Source organism: Scyliorhinus torazame, chromosome 26, assembly GCF_047496885.1.
Source record: "Scyliorhinus torazame isolate Kashiwa2021f chromosome 26, sScyTor2.1, whole genome shotgun sequence".
In the NCBI taxonomy this organism is placed as follows: domain Eukaryota; kingdom Metazoa; phylum Chordata; class Chondrichthyes; order Carcharhiniformes; family Scyliorhinidae; genus Scyliorhinus; species Scyliorhinus torazame.
The window spans coordinates 42,445,002-42,462,890 of NC_092732.1; the positions used below are offsets into that span (position 1 = coordinate 42,445,002).

Here is a 17,889-nt window from a genome sequence, read left to right on the forward strand (position 1 = left end):
AACCCACCCCTCCCCCCACCGAAACCCGTCCCCTCCCCCCAGACAAACACGCCTCCTCCCCCTCCCCCAAACCATCCCCCCCTCCCCCCCACCCCCACCCAAGCCCGCCCCCTCCCCGACCCAAACCCACCCCCTCCCCCCGCGCACTCCTCCCTCTCACCCAAACCCGCCCCCTCCACCCCGCGCACTCCTCGCTCCACCCGCGCACTCCCTCCCCCCGTGCACTCCGCCCCCTCCTGCGCACACCTCCCCCCTCCCCGCGCACTCCTCCCCCCGCCGTGCACTCCGCCCCCCCCGCACTCCTCCCTCCCCCCACCCGCGCACACCGCCCCCCCGCACTCCTCCCTCCCCCCCGCGCACTCCTCCCTCCCCCGCGCACACCTCCCCCCACCCGCGCACTCCCCCCCTGCGCACTCCTCCCTCCCCCCGCGCACTCCTCTCCCCCCCCCGCCTGCGCACTCCCTCCCCCCGCGCACTCCGCCCCCCCCCTGCGCACTCCGCCCCCCCCCTGCGCACTCCTCCCCCCCCTCCCCGCGCACTCCTCCCTCCCCCCGCACTCCTCCCCCCGCCGCGCACTCCTCCCCCCGCCGCGCACTCCTCCCGCCCCCCCGCGCACTCCTCCCGCCCCCCCGCGCACTCCTCCCGCCCCCCCGCGCACTCCTCCCCCACCTGCACCTACCTGACAGCCTCCAGCCAGCGCGTTCCCTCCAGGGCCGAGAGCCACTTATCATCTGGATCCCTGACCGAGCTGCAATTCTCTGCAACCAATAATCAGCAAATAAACAGCAGCGTCAGCTGGGGGCAGGGGCGGAGGGAGCTGTGGTGGACGGAGAGTCAGGAGGGGATCAGGGTGAGGAGGGGGTCAGGGAGGGGGAAGGGGGTCAGGCTGGAGTCGGGGTCAGGGGGTCAGGCTGGGGTCGGGGTCAGGGTGGGGAGGGATTCAGGAGGGGGGGTCAGGGTGAGGAGGGGTTCGGGGTGAGGAGGGGGTCGGGGTGAGGAGGGGGTCGGGGTGAGGAGGGGGTCGGGGTGAGGAGGGGGTCTGGGTGAGGAGGGGGGTCGGGGTGAGGAGGGGGTCGGGGTGAGGAGGGGGTCGGGGTGAGGAGGGGGTCGGGGTCAGGGTGGGGTCAGGGTCAGGGTGGGGTCGGGGTCAGGGTGGGGTCAGGGTCAGGGTGGGGTTGGGGGTCAGGGTGGGGTTGGGGTGGGGTCAGGGTGGGATCGGGGTCAGGGTGGGGTCGGGGTCAGGGTGGGGTCGGGGTCAGGGTGGGGTCGGGGTCAGGGTGGGGTCGGGGTGAGGAGGGGGTCGGGGTGAGGAGGGGGTCTGGGTGAGGAGGGGGGTCGGGGTGAGGAGGGGGTCGGGGTGAGGAGGGGGTCGGGGTCAGGGTGGGGTCAGGGTCAGGGTCAGGGTGGGGTCGGGGTCAGGGTGGGGTCAGGGTCAGGGTGGGGTTGGGGGTCAGGGTGGGGTTGGGGTGGGGTCAGGGTGGGGTCGGGGACAGGGTGGGGTCGGGGTCAGGGTGGGGTCGGGGTCAGGGTGGGGTCGGGGTCAGGGTGGGGTCGGGGTCAGGGTGGGGTCGGGGACAGGGTGGGGTCGGGGTCAGGGTGGGGTCGGGGTCAGGGTGGGGTCGGGGTCAGGGTGGGGTCGGGGACAGGGTGGGGTCGGGGACAGGGTGGGGTCGGGGTCAGGGTGGGGTCGGGGACAGGGTGGGGTCGGGGTCAGGGTGGGGTCGGGGTGGGGTCAGGGTGGGATCGGGGTCAGGGTGGGGTCGGGGTCAGGGTGGGGTCGGGGACAGGGTGGGGTCGGGGACAGGGTGGGGTCGGGGACAGGGTGGGGTCGGGGTCAGGGTGGGGTCGGGGACAGGGTGGGGTCGGGGACAGGGTGGGGTCGGGGTCAGGGTGGGGTCGGGGACAGGGTGGGGTCGGGGTCAGGGTGGGGTCGGGGTGGGGTCAGGGTGGGATCGGGGTCAGGGTGGGGTCGGGGACAGGGTGGGGTCGGGGACAGGGTGGGGTCGGGGTCAGGGTGGGGTCGGGGTCAGGGTGGGGTCGGGGTCAGGGTGGGGTCGGGGACAGGGTGGGGTCGGGGACAGGGTGGGGTCGGGGACAGGGTGGGGTCGGGGACAGGGTGGTGAGGGGGTCAGTGTGGGGGAGGGGGGTCAGTGTGGGGGAGGGGGGTCAGTGTGAGGGAGGGGGGTCAGTGTGGGGGAGGGGGGTCAGTGTGGGGGAGGGGGGTCAGTGTGGGGGAGGGGGGTCAGAGTGGGGGAGGGGGTCATGGAGGGGGAGGGGGGTCAGAGTGTGGTCGGGGGTCAGTGAGGGGGAGGGGGTCAGGGTCATAGTGGGGAGGGGGTAAGTGTGGGGGAGGGGGTAAGTGTGGGGGAGGGGGTCACTGTGGGGGAGAGGGTCACGGTGGGGGAGGGTGTCACGGTGGGGGAGGGGGTCAGGGTGGGGGAGGGGGTCAGGGTGGGGGAGGGGGTCAGGGTGGGGGAGGGGGTCAGGGTGGGGGAGGGGGTCAGTGTGGGGAGGGGGATAGTGTGGGGGAGGGGGTCAGTGTGGGGGAGGGGGTCAGTGTGGGGGAGAGGGTCATGGAGGGGGAGGGAGGTCAGAGTGGGGTCGGGGGTCAGTGAGGGGGATGGGGCCACGGTGGGGTCAGGGTCATAGTGGGAGGGGGACAGTTTGGGTGAGGGGGTCACGGTGGGGGAGGGGGTCAGTGTGGGAGAGGGGGTCACAAACAAAGAACAAAGAACAAAGAAATGTACAGCACAGGAACAGGCCCTTCGGCCCTCCAAGCCCGTGCCGACCATACTGCCCGACTAAACTACAGTCTTCCACACTTCCTGGGTCCGTATCCTTCTATTCCCATCCTATTCATATATTTGTCAAGATGCCCCTTAAATGTCCCTATCGTCCCTGCCTCCACTACCTCCTCCGGTAGTGAGTTCCAGGCACCCACTACCCTCTGCGTAAAAAACTTGCCTCGTACATCTACTCTAAACTTTGCCCCTCTCACCTTAAACCTATGCCCCCTAGTAATTGACCCCTCTACCCTGGGGAAAAGCCTCTGACTATCCACTCTGTCTATGCCCCTCATAATTTTGTATACCTCTATCAGGTCGCCCCTCAACCTCCTTCGTTCCAGTGAGAACAAACCGAGTTTATTCAATCGCTCCTCATAGCTTATGCCCTCCATACCAGGCAACATTCTGGTAAATCTCTTCTGCACCCTCTCTAAAGCCTCCACATCCTTCTGGTAGTGTGGCGACCAGAATTGAACACTATACTCCAAGTGTGGCCTAACTAAGGTTCTATACAGCTGCAACATGACTTGCCAATTCTTATACTCAATGCCCCGGCCAATGAAGGCAAGCATGCCGTATGCCTTCTTGACTACCTTCTCCACCTGTGTAGCCCCTTTCAGTGATCTGTGGACCTGTACTCCTAGATCTCTTTGACTTTCAATACTCTTGAGGGTTCTACCATTCACTGTATATTCCCTACCTGCATTAGCCCTTCCAAAATGCATTACCTCACATTTGTCCAGGTTAAACTCCATCTGCCATCTCTCCGCCCAAGTCTCCAGACAATCTAAATCCTGCTGTATCCTCAGACAGTCCTCATCGCTATCCGCAATTCCACCAACCTTTGTGTCGTCTGCAAACTTACTAATCAGACCAGTTACATTTTCCTCCAAATCATTTATATATACTACAAAGAGCAAAGGTCCCAGCACTGATCCCTGTGGAACACCACTAGTCACAGCCCTCCAATTAGAAAAGCATCCCTCCATTGCTACCCTCTGCCTTCTATGGCCTAGCCAGTTCTGTATCCACCTTGCCAGTTCACCCCTGATCCCGTGTGACTTCACCTTTTGTACTAGTCTACCATGAGGGACCTTGTCAAAGGCCTTACTGAAGTCCATATAGACAACATCTACTGCCCTACCTGCATCAATCATCTTAGTGACCTCCTCGAAAAACTCTATCAAGTTAGTGAGACACGACCTCCCCTTCACAAAACCGTGCTGCCTCTCACTAATACGTCCATTTGCTTCCAAATGGGAGTAGATCCTGTCTCGAAGAATTCTCTCCAGTAATTTCCCTACCACTGAAGTAAGGCTCACCGGCCTGTAGTTCCCGGGATTATCCCTGCCACCCTTCTTAAACAGAGGAACAACATTGGCTATTCTCCAGTCCTCCGGGACATCCCCTGAAGACAGCGAGGATCCAAAGATTTTTGTCAAGGCCTCAGCAATTTCCTCTCCAGCCTCCTTCAGTATTCTGGGGTAGATCCCATCCGGCCCTGGGGACTTATCTACCTTAATATTTTTTAAGACACCCAACACCTCGTCTTTTTGGATCACAATGTGACCCAGGCTATCTACACCCCCTTCTCCAGACTCAACATCTACCAATTCCTTCTCTTTGGTGAATACTGATGCAAAGTATTCATTTAGTACCTCGCCCATTTCCTCTGGCTCCACACATAGATTCCCTTGCCTATCCTTCAGTGGGCCAACCCTTTCCCTGGCTACCCTCTTGCTTTTTATGTAAGTGTAAAAAGCCTTGGGATTTTCCTTAACCCTATTTGCCAATGACTTTTCATGACCCCTTCTAGCCCTCCTGACTCCCTGCTTAAGTTCCTTCCTACTTTCCTTATATGCCACACAGGCTTCGTCTGTTCCCAGCCTTTTAGCCCTGACAAATGCCTCCTTTTTCTTTTTGACGAGGCCTACAATATCATTCGTCATCCAAGGTTCCCGAAAATTGCCGTATTTATCTTTCTTCCTCACAGGAACATGCCTCTCCTGTATTCCTATCAACTGACACTTGAAAGCCTCCCACATGTCAGATGTTGATTTGCCCTCAAACATCCGCCCCCAATCTATGTTCTTCAGTTCCCGCCTAATATTGTTATAATTAGCCTTCCCCCAATTTAGCACATTCATCCTCGGACCACTCTTATCCTTGTCCACCAGTACTTTAAAACTTACTGAATTGTGATCACTGTTACCGAAATGCTCCCCTACTGAAACATCTACCACCTGGCCGGGCTCATTCCCCAATACCAGGTCCAGTACCGCCTCTTCCCTAGTTGGACTGTTTACATATTGTTTTAAGAAGCCCTCCTGGATGCTCCTTACAAACTCTGCCCCGTCTAAGCCCCTGGCACTAAGTGAGTCCCAGTCAATATTGGGGAAGTTGAAGTCTCCCATCACCACAACCCTGTTGTTTTTACTCTTTTCCAAAATCTGTCTACCTATCTGCTCCTCTATCTCCCGCTGGCTGTTGGGAGGCCTGTAATATACCCCCAACATTGTGACTGCACCCTTCTTATTCCTGATCTCTACCCATATAGCCTCACTGCCCTCTGAGGTGTCCTCTCGCTGTATAGCTGTGATACTCTCCTGAACAAGTAGCGCAACTCCGCCTCCCCTTTTACATCCCCCTCTATCCCGCCTGAAACATCTAAATCCTGGAACGTTTAGCTGCCAATCCTGCCCTTCCCTCAACCAGGTCTCTGTAATGGCAACAACATCATAGTTCCAAGTAGTAATCCAAGCTCTAAGTTCATCTGCCTTACCCGTAATGCTCCTTGCATTAAAACATATGCACTTCAGGCCACCAGACCCGCTGTGTTCAGCAACTTCTCCCCGTCTGCTCTGCCTCAGAGCCACACTGTCCCTATTCCCTAGTTCTCCCTCAACGCTCTCACCTTCTGACCTATTGCTCCCGTGCCCACCCCCCTGCCATACTAGTTTAAACCCTCCCGTGTGACACTAGCAAACCTCGCGGCCAGGATATTTATGCCTCTCCGGTTTAGATGCAACCCGTCCATCTTATACAGGTCACACCTGCCCCGGAAGAGCTCCCAGTGGTCCAGATAACAGAAACCCTCCCTCCTACACCAGCTGTTTAGCCACGTGTTTGTCTGCTCTATCTTCCTATTTCTAGCCTCACTGGCACGTGGCACAGGGAGTAATCCCGAGATTACAACCCTCGAGGTCCTGTCTTTTAACTTTCTGCCTAGCTCCCTGAACTCCTGCTGCAGGACCTCATGCCACTTCCTGCCTATGTCGTTAGTACCAATATGTACAACGACCTCTACCTGTTTGCCCTCCCCCTTCAGGATTCCCTCTACCCGTTCGGAGACATCCTGGACCCTGGCACCAGGGAGGCAACATACCATCACGGTGGGGTCAGGGTCATTGTGGGGAGGGGGTCAGTGTGGGGGAGGGTGTAACAGTGGGGGAGGGGGTCAGTGTGGGGGAGGGGGTCAGGGTGGGGATCAGGGTGGGGGAGGGGGTCAGGGTGGGGGAGGGGGTCAGGGTGGGGGAGGGGGTCAGTGTGGGGGAGGGGGTCAGTGTGGGGGAGGGGGTCAGTGTGGGGAGGGGGTCAGGGTGGGGGAGGGGGTCAGGGTGGGGGAGGGGGTCAGGGTGGGGGAGGGGGTCAGGGTGGGGGAGGGGGTCAGGGTGGGGGAGGGGGTCAGTGTGGGGGAGGGGGTCAGTGTGGGGAGGGGGTCAGGGTGGGGGAGGGGGTCAGGGTGGGGGAGGGGGTCAGGGTGGGGGAGGGGGACAGGGTGGGGAGGGGTTCACAGTGGGGTAGGGGGTCAGGGTGGGGGAGGGGGACAGGGTGGGGGAGGGGGTCACGGTCGGGGAGGGGGTCACGGTTGAGGTCAGTGTGGGGGAGGGAGTCAGTGTGGGGGAGGGGGTCAGTGTGGGGGAGGGGGTCAGTGTGGGGAGGGATGTCAGTGTGGGGGTCAGTGCGGGGGAGGGGGTCAGTGTGGGGGAGGGGGTCAGTGTGGGGAATGGGGTCAGTGTGGGGGAGGGGGTCAGTGTGGGGGAGGGGGTCAGTGTGGGGGAGGGGGTCAGTGTGGGGGAGGGGGTCAGTGTGGGGGAAGGGGTCAGTGTGGGGTAGGGGGTCAGTGTGGGGGAGGGATGTCAGTGTGGGGGAGGGATGTCAGTGTGGGGAGGGATGTCAGTGTGGGGAGGGATGTCAGTGTGGGGGAGGGGGTCAGTGTGGGGGAGGGGGTCAGTGTGGGGGAGGGGGTCAGTGTGGGGGAGGGGGTCAGTGTGGGGGAGGGGGTCAGTGTGGGGAGGGTGTCAGTGTGGGGAGGGCGTCAGTGTGGGGGAGGGGGTCAGTGTGGGGGAGGGGGTCAGTGTGGGGGAGGGGGTCAGTGTGGGGAGGGCGTCAGTGTGGGGGAGGGGGTCAGTGTGGGGGAGGGGGTCAGTGTGGGGGAGGGGGTCAGTGTGGGGGAGGGGGTCAGTGTGGGGGAAGGGGTCAGTGTGGGGTAGGGGGTCAGTGTGGGGGAGGGATGTCAGTGTGGGGGAGGGGGTCAGTGTGGGGGAGGGGGTCAGTGTGGGGGAGGGGGTCAGTGTGGGGGAGGGGGTCAGTGTGGGGGAGGGGGTCAGTGTGGGGGAGGGGGTCAGTGTGGGGGAGGGGGTCAGCGTGGGGGAGGGGGTCAGTGTGGGGAATGGGGTCAGTGTGGGGAATGGGGTCAGTGTGGGGGAGGGGGTCAGTGTGGGGGAGGGGGTCAGTGTGGGGGAGGGGGTCAGAGTGGGGGAGGGGGTCAGAGTGGGGGAGGGGGTCAGTGTGGGGGAGGGGGTCAGTGTGGGGGAGGGGGTCAGTCTGGGGGAGGGGGTCAGTGTGGGGGAGGGAGTCAGTGTGGGGGAGGGGGTCAGTGTGGGGGATCAGTGTGGGGGAGGGGGTCAGTGTGGGGGAGGGGGTCAGTGTGGGGGATCAGTGTGGGGGAGGGGGTCAGTGTGGGGGAGGGGGTCAGTGTGGGGGAGGGGGTCAGTGTGGGGGATCAGTGTGGGGGAGGGGGTCAGTGTGGGGTAGGGGGTCAGTGTGGGGGATCAGTGTGGGGGAGGGGGTCAGTGTGGGGTAGGGGGTCAGTGTGGGAGAGGGGGTCAGTGTGGGAGAGGGGGTCAGTGTGGGGGAGGGGGTCAGTGTGGGGAGGGATGTCAGTGTGGGGAGGGATGTCAGTGTGGGGGAGCGGGTCAGTGTGGGGGAGGGGGTCAGTGTGGGGGAGGGGGTCAGTGTGGGGGACGGGGTCACGGTGGGGGAGGGGGTCACGGTGGGGGAGGGGGTCACGGTGGGGGAGGGGGTCACGGTGGGGGAGGGGGTCATGGAGGGAGAGGGAGATCAGAGTGGGGTCAGGGGTCAGTGAGGGGGATGGGGTCACGGTGGGGTCAGGGTCATTGTGGGGAGGGGGTCAGTGTGGGGGAGGGAGTCAGTGTGGGGGAGGGGATCAGTGTGGGGGAGGGGATCAGTGTGGGGGAGGGGGTCAGTGTGGGGGAGGGGGTCAGGGTGGGGATCAGGGTGGGGGAGGGGGTCAGGGTGGGGGAGGGGGTCAGGGTGGGGGTCAGGGTGGGGGAGGGGGTCAGGGTGGGGGAGGGGGTCAGTGTGGGGGAGGGGGTCAGTGTGGGGAGGGGGTCATGGTGGGGGAGGGGGTCAGGGTGGGGGAGGGGGTCAGGGTGGGGGAGGGGGTCAGGGTGGGGGAGGGGGACAGGGTGGGGGAGGGGTTCACAGTGGGGTAGGGGGTCAGGGTGGGGGAGGGGGACAGGGTGGGGGAGGGGGACAGGGTCGGGGAGGGGGTCACGGTTGAGGTCAGTGTGGGGGAGGGAGTCAGTGTAGGGGAGGGGGTCAGTGTGGGGGAGGGGGTCAGTGTGGGGAGGGATGTCAGTGTGGGGGTCAGTGCGGGGGAGGGGGTCAGTGCGGGGGAGGGGGTCAGTGTGGGGAATGGGGTCAGTGTGGGGGAGGGGGTCAGTGTGGGGGAGGGGGTCAGTGTGGGGAGGGGGTCAGTGTGGGGGAGGCGGTCAGTGTGGGGGAGGGGGTCAGTGTGGGGGAGGGGGTCAGTGTGGGGGAGGGGGTCAGTGTGGGGAGGGCATCAGTGTGGGGGAGGGGGTCAGTGTGGGGGAGGGGGTCAGTGTGGGGGAGGGGGTCAGTGTGGGGGAAGGGGTCAGTGTGGGGTAGGGGGTCAGTGTGGGGAGGGATGTCAGTGTGGGGAGGGGGTCAGTGTGGGGGAGGGGGTCAGTGTGGGGGAGGGGGTCAGTGTGGGGGAGGGGGTCAGTGTGGGGAGGGTGTCAGTGTGGGGAGGGCGTCAGTGTGGGGGAGGGGGTCAGTGTGGGGGAGGGGGTCAGTGTGGGGGAGGGGGTCAGTGTGGGGGAGGGGGTCAGTGTGGGGAGGGCGTCAGTGTGGGGGAGGGGGTCAGTGTGGGCGAAGGGGTCAGTGTGGGGTAGGGGGTCAGTGTGGGGGAGGGATGTCAGTGTGGGGAGGGATGTCAGTGTGGGGGAGGGGGTCAGTGTGGGGGAGGGGGTCAGTGTGGGGGAGGGGGTCAGTGTGGGGGAGGGGGTCAGTGTGGGGGAGGGGGTCAGTGTGGGGGAGGGGGTCAGTGTGGGGGAGGGGGTCAGTGTGGGGAATGGGGTCAGTGTGGGGGAGGGGGTCAGTGTGGGGGAGGGGGTCAGTGTGGGGGAGGGGGTCAGAGTGGGGGAGGGGGTCAGAGTGGGGGAGGGGGTCAGTGTGGGGGAGGGGGTCAGTGTGGGGGAGGGGGTCAGTGTGGGGGAGGGGGTCAGTGTGGGGGAGGGGGTCAGTGTGGGGGAGGGGGTCAGTGTGGGGGATCAGTGTGGGGGAGGGGGTCAGTGTGGGGAGGGGTTCAGTGTGGGGGATCAGTGTGGGGGAGGGGGTCAGTGTGGGGGAGGGGGTCAGTGTGGGGGAGGGGGTCAGTGTGGGGGATCAGTGTGGGGGAGGGGGTCAGTGTGGGGTAGGGGGTCAGTGTGGGGTAGGGGGTCAGTGTGGGGTAGGGGGTCAGTGTGGGGGATCAGTGTGGGGTAGGGGGTCAGTGTGGGGTAGGGGGTCAGTGTGGGGTAGGGGGTCAGTGTGGGGGAGGGGGTCAGTGTGGGGGAGGGATGTCAGTGTGGGGGAACGGGTCAGTGTGGGGGAGGGGGTCAGTGTGGGGAATGGGGTCAGTGTGGGGGAGGGGGTCAGTGTGGGGATCAGTGTGGGGGAGGGGATCAGTGTGGGGGAGGGGGTCAGTGTGGGGGAGGGGGTCAGTGTGGGGGAGGGGGTCAGTGTGGGGGAGGGGGTCAGTGTGGGGGAGGGGGTCAGTGTGGGGGAGGGGGTGAGTGTGGGGAGGGGTGTCAGTGTGGGGGAGGGGGTCAGTGTGGGGAGGGATGTCAGTGTGGGGGAGGGTTTCAGTGTGGGGGAGGGGGTCAGTGTGGGGGAGGGGGTCAGTGTGGGGGAGGGGGTGAGTGTGGGGGAGGGGGTGAGTGTGGGGAGGGGTGTCAGTGTGGGGGAGGGGGTCAGTGTGGGGAGGGATGTCAGTGTGGGGGAGGGTTTCAGTGTGGGGAATGGGGTCAGTGTGGGGGAGGGGGTCAGTGTGGGGGAGGGGGTCAGTGTGGGGGAGGCGGTCAGTGTGGGGGAGGCGGTCAGTGTGGGGGAGGCGGTCAGTGTGGGGGAGGGGGTCAGGGTGGGGGAGGGGGTCAGTGTGGGGGAGGGGGTCAGTGTGGGGGAGGGGGTCAGTGTGGGGGAGAGGGTCAGTGTGGGGAGGGGTGTCAGTGTCGGGGAGGGGGTAGTGTGGGGGAGGGGGTCAGTGTGGGGGAGGGGGTCAGTGTGGGGGAGGGGGTCAGTGTGGGGGAGGGGGTCAGTGTGGGGGAGGGGGTCAGTGTGGGGGAGGGGGTCAGTGTGGGGGAGGGAGTGAGTGTGGGGAGGGGTGTCAGTGTGGGGGAGGGGGTCAGTGTGGGGGAGGGATGTCAGTGTGGGGGACGGGGTCATTGTGGGGAATGTGGTCAGTGTGGGGGAGGGGGTCAGTGTGGGGGAGGGGGTCACTATGGGGAATGGGGTCAGTGTGGGGGAGGGGGTCAGTGTGGGAGAGGGGGTCAGTGTGGGGGAGGGGGTCAGTGTGGGGGAGGCGGTCAGTGTGGGGGAGGGGGTCAGTGTGGGGGAGGGGGTCAGTGTAGGGAGGGTGTCAGTGTGGGGGAGGGGGTCAGTGTGGGGGAGGGGGTCAGTGTGGGGGAGGGGGTCAGTGTGGGGTAGGGGGTCAGTGTGGGGTAGGGGGTCAGTGTGAGGTAGGGGGTCAGTGTGGGGTAGGGGGTCAGTGTGGGGGAGGGGGTCAGTGTGGGGGAGGGGGTCAGTGTGGGGGAGGGGGTCAGTGTGGGGAGGGGTGTCAGTGTGGGGAGGGGTGTCAGTGTCGGGGAGGGGGTCAGTGTGGGGGAGGGGGTCAGTGTGGGGAGGGATGTCAGTGTGGGGGAGGGGGTCAGTGTGGGGGAGGGGGTCAGTGTGGGGAATGGGGTCAGTGTGGGGGAGGGGGGTCAGTGTGGGGAGGGGGATAGTGTGGGGGAGGGGGTCAGTGTGGGGGAGAGGGTCATGGAGGGGGAGGGAGGTCAGAGTGGGGTCAGGGGTCAGTGAGGGGGATGGGGTCACGGTGGGGTCAGGGTCATTGTGGGGAGGGGGTCAGTTTGGGTGAGGGGGTCATTGTGGGGAGGGGGTCAGTTTGGGTGAGGGGGTCACGGTCGGGGAGGGGGTCACGGTTGAGGTCAGTGTGGGGGAGGGGGTCAGTGTGGGGGAGGGGGTCAGTGTGGGGGAGGGGGTCAGTGTGGGAGGGGGTCAGTGTGGGGGAGGGGGTCAGTGTGGGGGAGGGGGTCAGTGTGGGGGTGGGGGTCAGTGTGGGGGAGGGGGTCAGTGTGGGGGAGGGGGTCAGTGTGGGGGAGGGGGTCAGTGTGGGGGAGGGGGTCAGTGTGGGGAATGGGGTTAGTGTGGGGGAGGGGGTCAGTGTGGGGGAGGGGGTCAGTGTGGGGTAGGGGTCAGTGTGGGGTAGGGGGTCAGTGTGGGGGAGGGGGTCAGTGTGGGGGAGGGGGTCAGTGTGGGGAGGGATGTCAGTGTGGGGGAGGGGGTCAGTGTGGGGGAGGGGGTCAGTGTGGGGGAGGGGGTCAGTGTGGGGGAGGGGGTCAGTGTGGGGGAGGGGGTCAGTGTGGGGAGGGTGTCAGTGTGGGGGAGGGGGTCAGTGTGGGGGAGGGGGTCAGTGTGGGGGAGGGGGTCAGTGTGGGGGAGGGGGTCAGTGTGGGGGAGGGGGTCAGTGTGGGGGAGGGGGTCAGTGTGGGGGAGGGGGTCAGTGTGGGGGAGGGGGTCAGAGTGGGGGAGGGGGTCAGTGTGGGGGAGGGATGTCAGTGTGGGGAGGGATGTCAGTGTGGGGGAGGGGGTCAGTGTGGGGAATGGGGTCAGTGTGGGGGAGGGGGTCAGTGTGGGGGAGGGGGTCAGTGTGGGGGAGGGGGTCAGTGTGGGGGAGGGGGTCAGTGTGGGGGAGGGATGTCAGTGTGGGGAGGGATGTCAGTGTGGGGGAGGGGGTCAGTGTGGGGGAGGGTGTCAGTGTGGGGGAGGGGGTCAGTGTGGGGAATGGGGTCAGTGTGGGGGAGGGGGTCAGAGTGGGGGAGGGGGTCAGTGTGGGGGAGGGGGTCAGTGTGGGGGAGGGGGTCAGTGTGGGAGAGGGGGTCAGTGTGGGGGAGGGGGTCAGTGTGGGGGAGGGGGTCAGTGTGGGGGAGGGGGTCAGTGTGGGGCATCAGTGTGGGGGAGGGGGTCAGTGTGGGGTAGGGGGTCAGTGTGGGGTAGGGGGTCAGTGTGGGAGAGGGGGGTCAGTGTGGGGGAGGGGGTCAGTGTGGGGAATGGGGTCAGTGTGGGGGAGGGGGTTAGTGTGGGGGAGGGGGTCAGTGTGAGGGAGGGGGTCAGTGTGAGGGAGGGGGTCAGTGTGGGGGAGGGGGTCAGTGTGGGGGAGGGGGTCAGTGTGGGGTAGGGGGTCAGTGTGGGGAGGGATGTCAGTGTGGGGGTCAGTGCGGGGGAGGGGGTCAGTGCGGGGGAGGGGGTCAGTGCGGGGAATGGGGTCAGTGTGGGGAATGGGGTCAGTGTGGGGGAGGCGGTCAGTGTGGGGGAGGGGGTCAGTGTGGGGGAGGGGGTCAGTGTGGGGGAGGGGGTCAGTGTGGGGAGGGGGTCAGTGTGGGGGAGGGGGTCAGTGTGGGGGAGGGGGTCAGTGTGGGGGAGGGGGTCAGTGTGGGGGAAGGGGTCAGTGTGGGGTAGGGGGTCAGTGTGGGGAGGGATGTCAGTGTGGGGAGGGATGTCAGTGTGGGGGAGGGGGTCAGTGTGGGGGAGGGGGTCAGTGTGCGGGAGGGGGTCAGTGTGGGGGAGGGGGTCAGTGTGGGGGAGGGGGTCAGTGTGGGGGAGGGGGTCAGTGTGGGGGAGGGGGTCAGTGTGGGGGAGGGGGTCAGTGTGGGGAGGGTGTCAGTGTGGGGAGGGTGTCAGTGTGGGGGAGGGGGTCAGTGTGGGGGAGGGGGTCAGTGTGGGGGAGGGGGTCAGTGTGGGGAATGGGGTCAGTGTGGGGAATGGGGTCAGTGTGGGGGAGGGGGTCAGAGTGGGGGAGGGGGTCAGAGTGGGGGAGGGGGTCAGAGTGGGGGAGGGGGTCAGAGTGGGGGAGGGGGTCAGAGTGGGGGAGGGGGTCAGTGTGGGGGAGGGGGTCAGTGTGGGGGAGGGGGTCAGTGTGGGGGAGGGGGTCAGTGTGGGGGAGGGGGTCAGTGTGGGGTAGGGGGTCAGTGTGGGGTAGGGGGTCAGTGTGGGGGATCAGTGTGGGGGAGGGGGCCAGTGTGGGGGAGGGGGTCAGTGTGGGGGATCAGTGTGGGGGAGGGGGTCAGTGTGGGGGAGGGGGTCAGTGTGGGGGAGGGGGTCAGTGTGGGGGATCAGTGTGGGGTAGGGGGTCAGTGTGGGGTAGGAGGTCAGTGTGGGGGATCAGTGTGGGGGAGGGGGTCAGTGTGGGGGAGGGGGTCAGTGTGGGGGATCAGTGTGGGGGAGGGGGTCAGTGTGGGGTAGGGGGTCAGTGTGGGGTAGGGGGTCAGTGTGGGGTAGGGGATCAGTGTGGGGGAGGGGGTCAGTGTGGGGTAGGGGGTCAGTGTGGGGGAGGGGGTCAGTGTGGGGAGGGATGTCAGTGTGGGGGAGCGGGTCAGTGTGGGGGAGGGGGTCAGTGTGGGGAATGGGGTCAGTGTGGGGGAGGGAGTCAGTGTGGGGATCAGTGTGGGGGAGGGGGTCAGTGTGGGGGAGGGGGTCAGTGTGGGGGAGGGGGTCAGTGTGGGGGAGGGGGTCAGTGTGGGGGAGGGGGTCAGTGTGGGGGAGGGGGTCAGTGTGGGGGAGGGGGTCAGTGTGGGGGAGGGGGTCAGTGTGGGGAGGGATGTCAGTGTGGGGGAGGGTTTCAGTGTGGGGGAGGGGGTCAGTGTGGGGGAGGCGGTCAATGTGGGGGAGGGGGTCAGTGTGGGGGAGGGGGTCAGGGTGGGGGAGGGGGTCAGTGTGGGGGAGGGGGTCAGTGTGGGGGAGGGGGTCAGTGTGGGGGAGGGGGTCAGTGTGGGGGAGGGGGTCAGTGTGGGGGAGGGGGTCAGTGTGGGGAGGGGTGTCAGTGTCGGGGAGGGGGTAGTGTGGGGGAGGGGGTCAGTGTGGGGGAGGGGGTCAGTTTGGGGGAGGGGGTCAGTTTGGGGGAGGGGGTCAGTGTGGGGGAGGGGGTCAGTGTGGGGGAGGGAGTGAGTGTGGGGAGGGGTGTCAGTGTGGGGGAGGGGGTCAGTGTGGGGGAGGGATGTCAGTGTGGGGGACGGGGTCAGTGTGGGGGACGGGGTCAGTGTGGGCAATGGGGTCAGTGTGGGGGAGGGGGTCAGTGTGGGGGAGGGGGTCAGTGTGGGGAATGGGGTCAGTGTGGGGGAGGGGGTCAGTGTGGGGAATGGGGTCAGTGTGGGGGAGGGGGTCAGTGTGGGGGAGGGGGTCAGTGTGGGGGAGGCGGTCAGTGTGGGGGAGGGGGTCAGTGTGGGGAGGGTGTCAGTGTGGGGGAGGGGGTCAGTGTGGGGGAGGGGGTCAGTGTGGGGGAGGGGGTCAGTGTGGGGGAGGGGGTCAGTGTGAGGTAGGGGGTCAGTGTGGGGTAGGGGGTCAGTGTGGGGGAGGGGGTCAGTGTGGGGGAGGGGGTCAGTGTGGGGAGGGGTGTCAGTGTCGGGGAGGGGGTCAGTGTGGGGGAGGGGGTCAGTGTGGGGAGGGATGTCAGTGTGGGGGAGGGGGTCAGTGTGGGGGAGGGGATCAGTGTGGGGGAGGGGGTCAGTGTGGGGGAGGGGGTCAGTGTGGGGGAGGGGGTCAGTGTGGGGAATGGGGTCAGTGTGGGGGAGGGGGTCAGTGTGGGGGAGGGGGTCAGTGTGGGGGAGGGGGTCAGTGTGGGGGAGGGGGTCAGTGTGGGGAGGGGGATAGTGTGGGGGAGGGGGTCAGTGTGGGGGAGAGGGTCATGGAGGGGGAGGGAGGTCAGAGTGGGGTCAGGGGTCAGTGAGGGGGATGGGGTCACGGTGGGGTCAGGGTCATTGTGGGGAGGGGGTCAGTGTGGGGGAGGGGGTCAGTATGGGGGAGGGGGTCAGTGTGGGGAAGGGGGTCACGGTCAGGGAGGGGGTCACCGTGGGGGAGGGGGTCACGGTGGAGGAGACGGTCAGTGTGGGGGAGGGGGTCAGTGTGGGGGAGGGGGTCAGTGTGGGGAAGGGGGTCAGTGTGGGGGAGGGGGTCAGTGTGGGGGAGGGGGTCAGTGTGGGGGTGGGGGTGAGTGTGGGGAGGGGGTCAGTGTGGGGAGGGGGGTCAGTGTGGGGGAGGGGGTCAGTGTGGGGAGGGATGTCAGTGTGGGGGAGCGGGTCAGTGTGGGGGAGGGGGTCAGTGTGGGGGAGGGGGTCAGTATGGGGAATGGAGTCAGTGTGGGGATCAGTGTGGGGGAGGGGGTCAGTGTGGGGGAGGGGGTCAGTGTGGGGGAGGGGGTCAGTGTGGGGAGGGATGTCAGTGTGGGGGAGCGGGTCAGTGTGGGGGAGGGGGTCAGTGTGGGGAATGGGGTCAGTGTGGGGGAGGGAGTCAGTGTGGGGATCAGTGTGGGGGAGGGGGTCAGTGTGGGGGAGGGGGTCAGTGTGGGGGAGGGGGTCAGTGTGGGGGAGGGGGTCAGTGTGGGGGAGGGGGTCAGTGTGGGGAGGGATGTCAGTGTGGGGGAGGGTTTCAGTGTGGGGGAGGGTTTCAGTGTGGGGGAGGGGGTCAGTGTGGGGGAGGCGGTCAGTGTGGGGGAGGGGGTCAGTGTGGGGGAGGGGGTCAGGGTGGGGGAGGGGGTCAGGGTGGGGGAGGGGGTCAGTGTGGGGGAGGGGGTCAGTGTGGGGGAGGGGGTCAGTGTGGGGGAGGGGGTCAGTGTGGGGGAGGGGGTCAGTGTGGGGAGGGGTGTCAGTGTCGGGGAGGGGGTAGTGTGGGGGAGGGGCAGTGTGGGGGAGGGGGTCAGTTTGGGGGAGGGGGTCAGTTTGGAGGAGGGGGTCAGTGTGGGGGAGGGGGTCAGTGTGGGGGAGGGAGTGAGTGTGGGGAGGGGTGTCAGTGTGGGGGAGGGGGTCAGTGTGGGGGAGGGATGTCAGTGTGGGGGACGGGGTCAGTGTGGGGGACGGGGTCAGTGTGGGCAATGGGGTCAGTGTGGGGGAGGGGGTCAGTGTGGGGGAGGGGGTCAGTGTGGGGAATGGGGTCAGTGTGGGGGAGGGGGTCAGTGTGGGGAATGGGGTCAGTGTGGGGGAGGGGGTCAGTGTGGGGGAGGGGGTCAGTGTGGGGGAGGCGGTCAGTGTGGGGGAGGCGGTCAGTGTGGGGGAGGGGGTCAGTGTGGGGAGGGGGTCAGTGTGGGGGAGGGGGTCAGTGTGGGGGAGGGGGTCAGTGTGGGGGAGGGGGTAAGTGTGGGGGAGGGGGTCAGTGTGAGGTAGGGGGTCAGTGTGGGGTAGGGGGTCAGTGTGGGGGAGGGGGTCAGTGTGGGGGAGGGGGTCAGTGTGGGGAGGGGTGTCAGTGTCGGGGAGGGGGTCAGTGTGGGCGAGTGGGTCAGTGTGGGGAGGGATGTCAGTGTGGGGGAGGGGGTCAGTGTGGGGGAGGGGGTCAGTGTGGGGGAGGGGGTCAGTATGGGGGAGGGGGTCAGTGTGGGGAAGGGGGTCACGGTCAGGGAGGGCGTCACGGTGGGGGAGGGGGTCACGGTGGAGGGGAGGGGGTCAGTGTGGGGGAGGGGGTCAGTGTGGGGGAGGGGGTCAGTGTGGGGGAGGGGGTCAGTGTGGGGGTGGGGGTGAGTGTGGGGAGGGGGTCAGTGTGGGGAGGGGGTCAGTGTGGGGAGGGGGTCAGTGTGGGGGAGGGGGTCAGTGTGGGGGAGGGGGTCAGTGTGGGGAATGGGGTCAGTGTGGGGGAGGGGGTCAGTGTGGGGGAGGGGGTCAGTGTGGGGGAGGGGGTCAGTGTGGGGGAGGGGGTCAGTGTGGGGGAGGGGGGTCAGTGTGGGGAATGGGGTCAGTGTGGGGGAGGGGGTCAGTGTGGGGGAGGGGGTCAGTGTGGGGTATGGGGGTCAGTGTGGGGGAGGGATGTCAGTGTGGGGAGGGATGTCAGTGTGGGGGAGGGGGTCAGTGTGGGGAGGGTGTCAGTGTGGGGGAGGGGGTCAGTGTGGGGGAGGGGGTCAGTGTGGGGGAGGGGGTCAGTGTGGGGGAGGGGGTCAGTGTGGGGAATGGGGTCAGTGTGGGGAATGGGGTCAGTGTGGGGGAGGGGGTCAGAGTGGGTGAGGTGGTCAGTGTGGGGGAGGGGGTCAGTGTGGGGGAGGGGGTCAGTGTGGGGTAGGGGGTCAGTGTGGGAGAGGGGGGTCAGTGTGGGGGAGGGGGTCAGTGTGGGGAATGGGGTCAGTGTGGGGGAGGGGATTAGTGTGGGGGAGGGGGTCAGTGTGAGGGAGGGGGTCAGTGTGGGGGAGGGGGTCAGTGTGGGGGAGGGGGTCAGTGTGGGGATCAGTGTGGGGATCAGTGTGGGGATCAGTGTGGGGGAGGGGGTCAGTGTGGGGGAGGGGGTCAGTGTGGGGGAGGGGGTGAGTGTGGGGAGGGGTGTCAGTGTG

General features: G+C 66.2%; 1 protein-coding gene across 1 annotated transcript in view; it reads right to left on the bottom strand.

Annotated features, from left to right (window-relative positions):
* Window positions 1–17,889, bottom strand: part of mtmr11 (myotubularin related protein 11) — a 173,759-nt gene that overhangs the window by 55,061 nt on the left and 100,809 nt on the right. Inside the window, exon 11 of the mRNA XM_072490525.1 lies at window positions 680–758. Coding sequence (XP_072346626.1) covers window positions 680–758 — 79 coding nt within the window. The remainder of the gene's footprint in view (window positions 1–679; window positions 759–17,889) is intronic.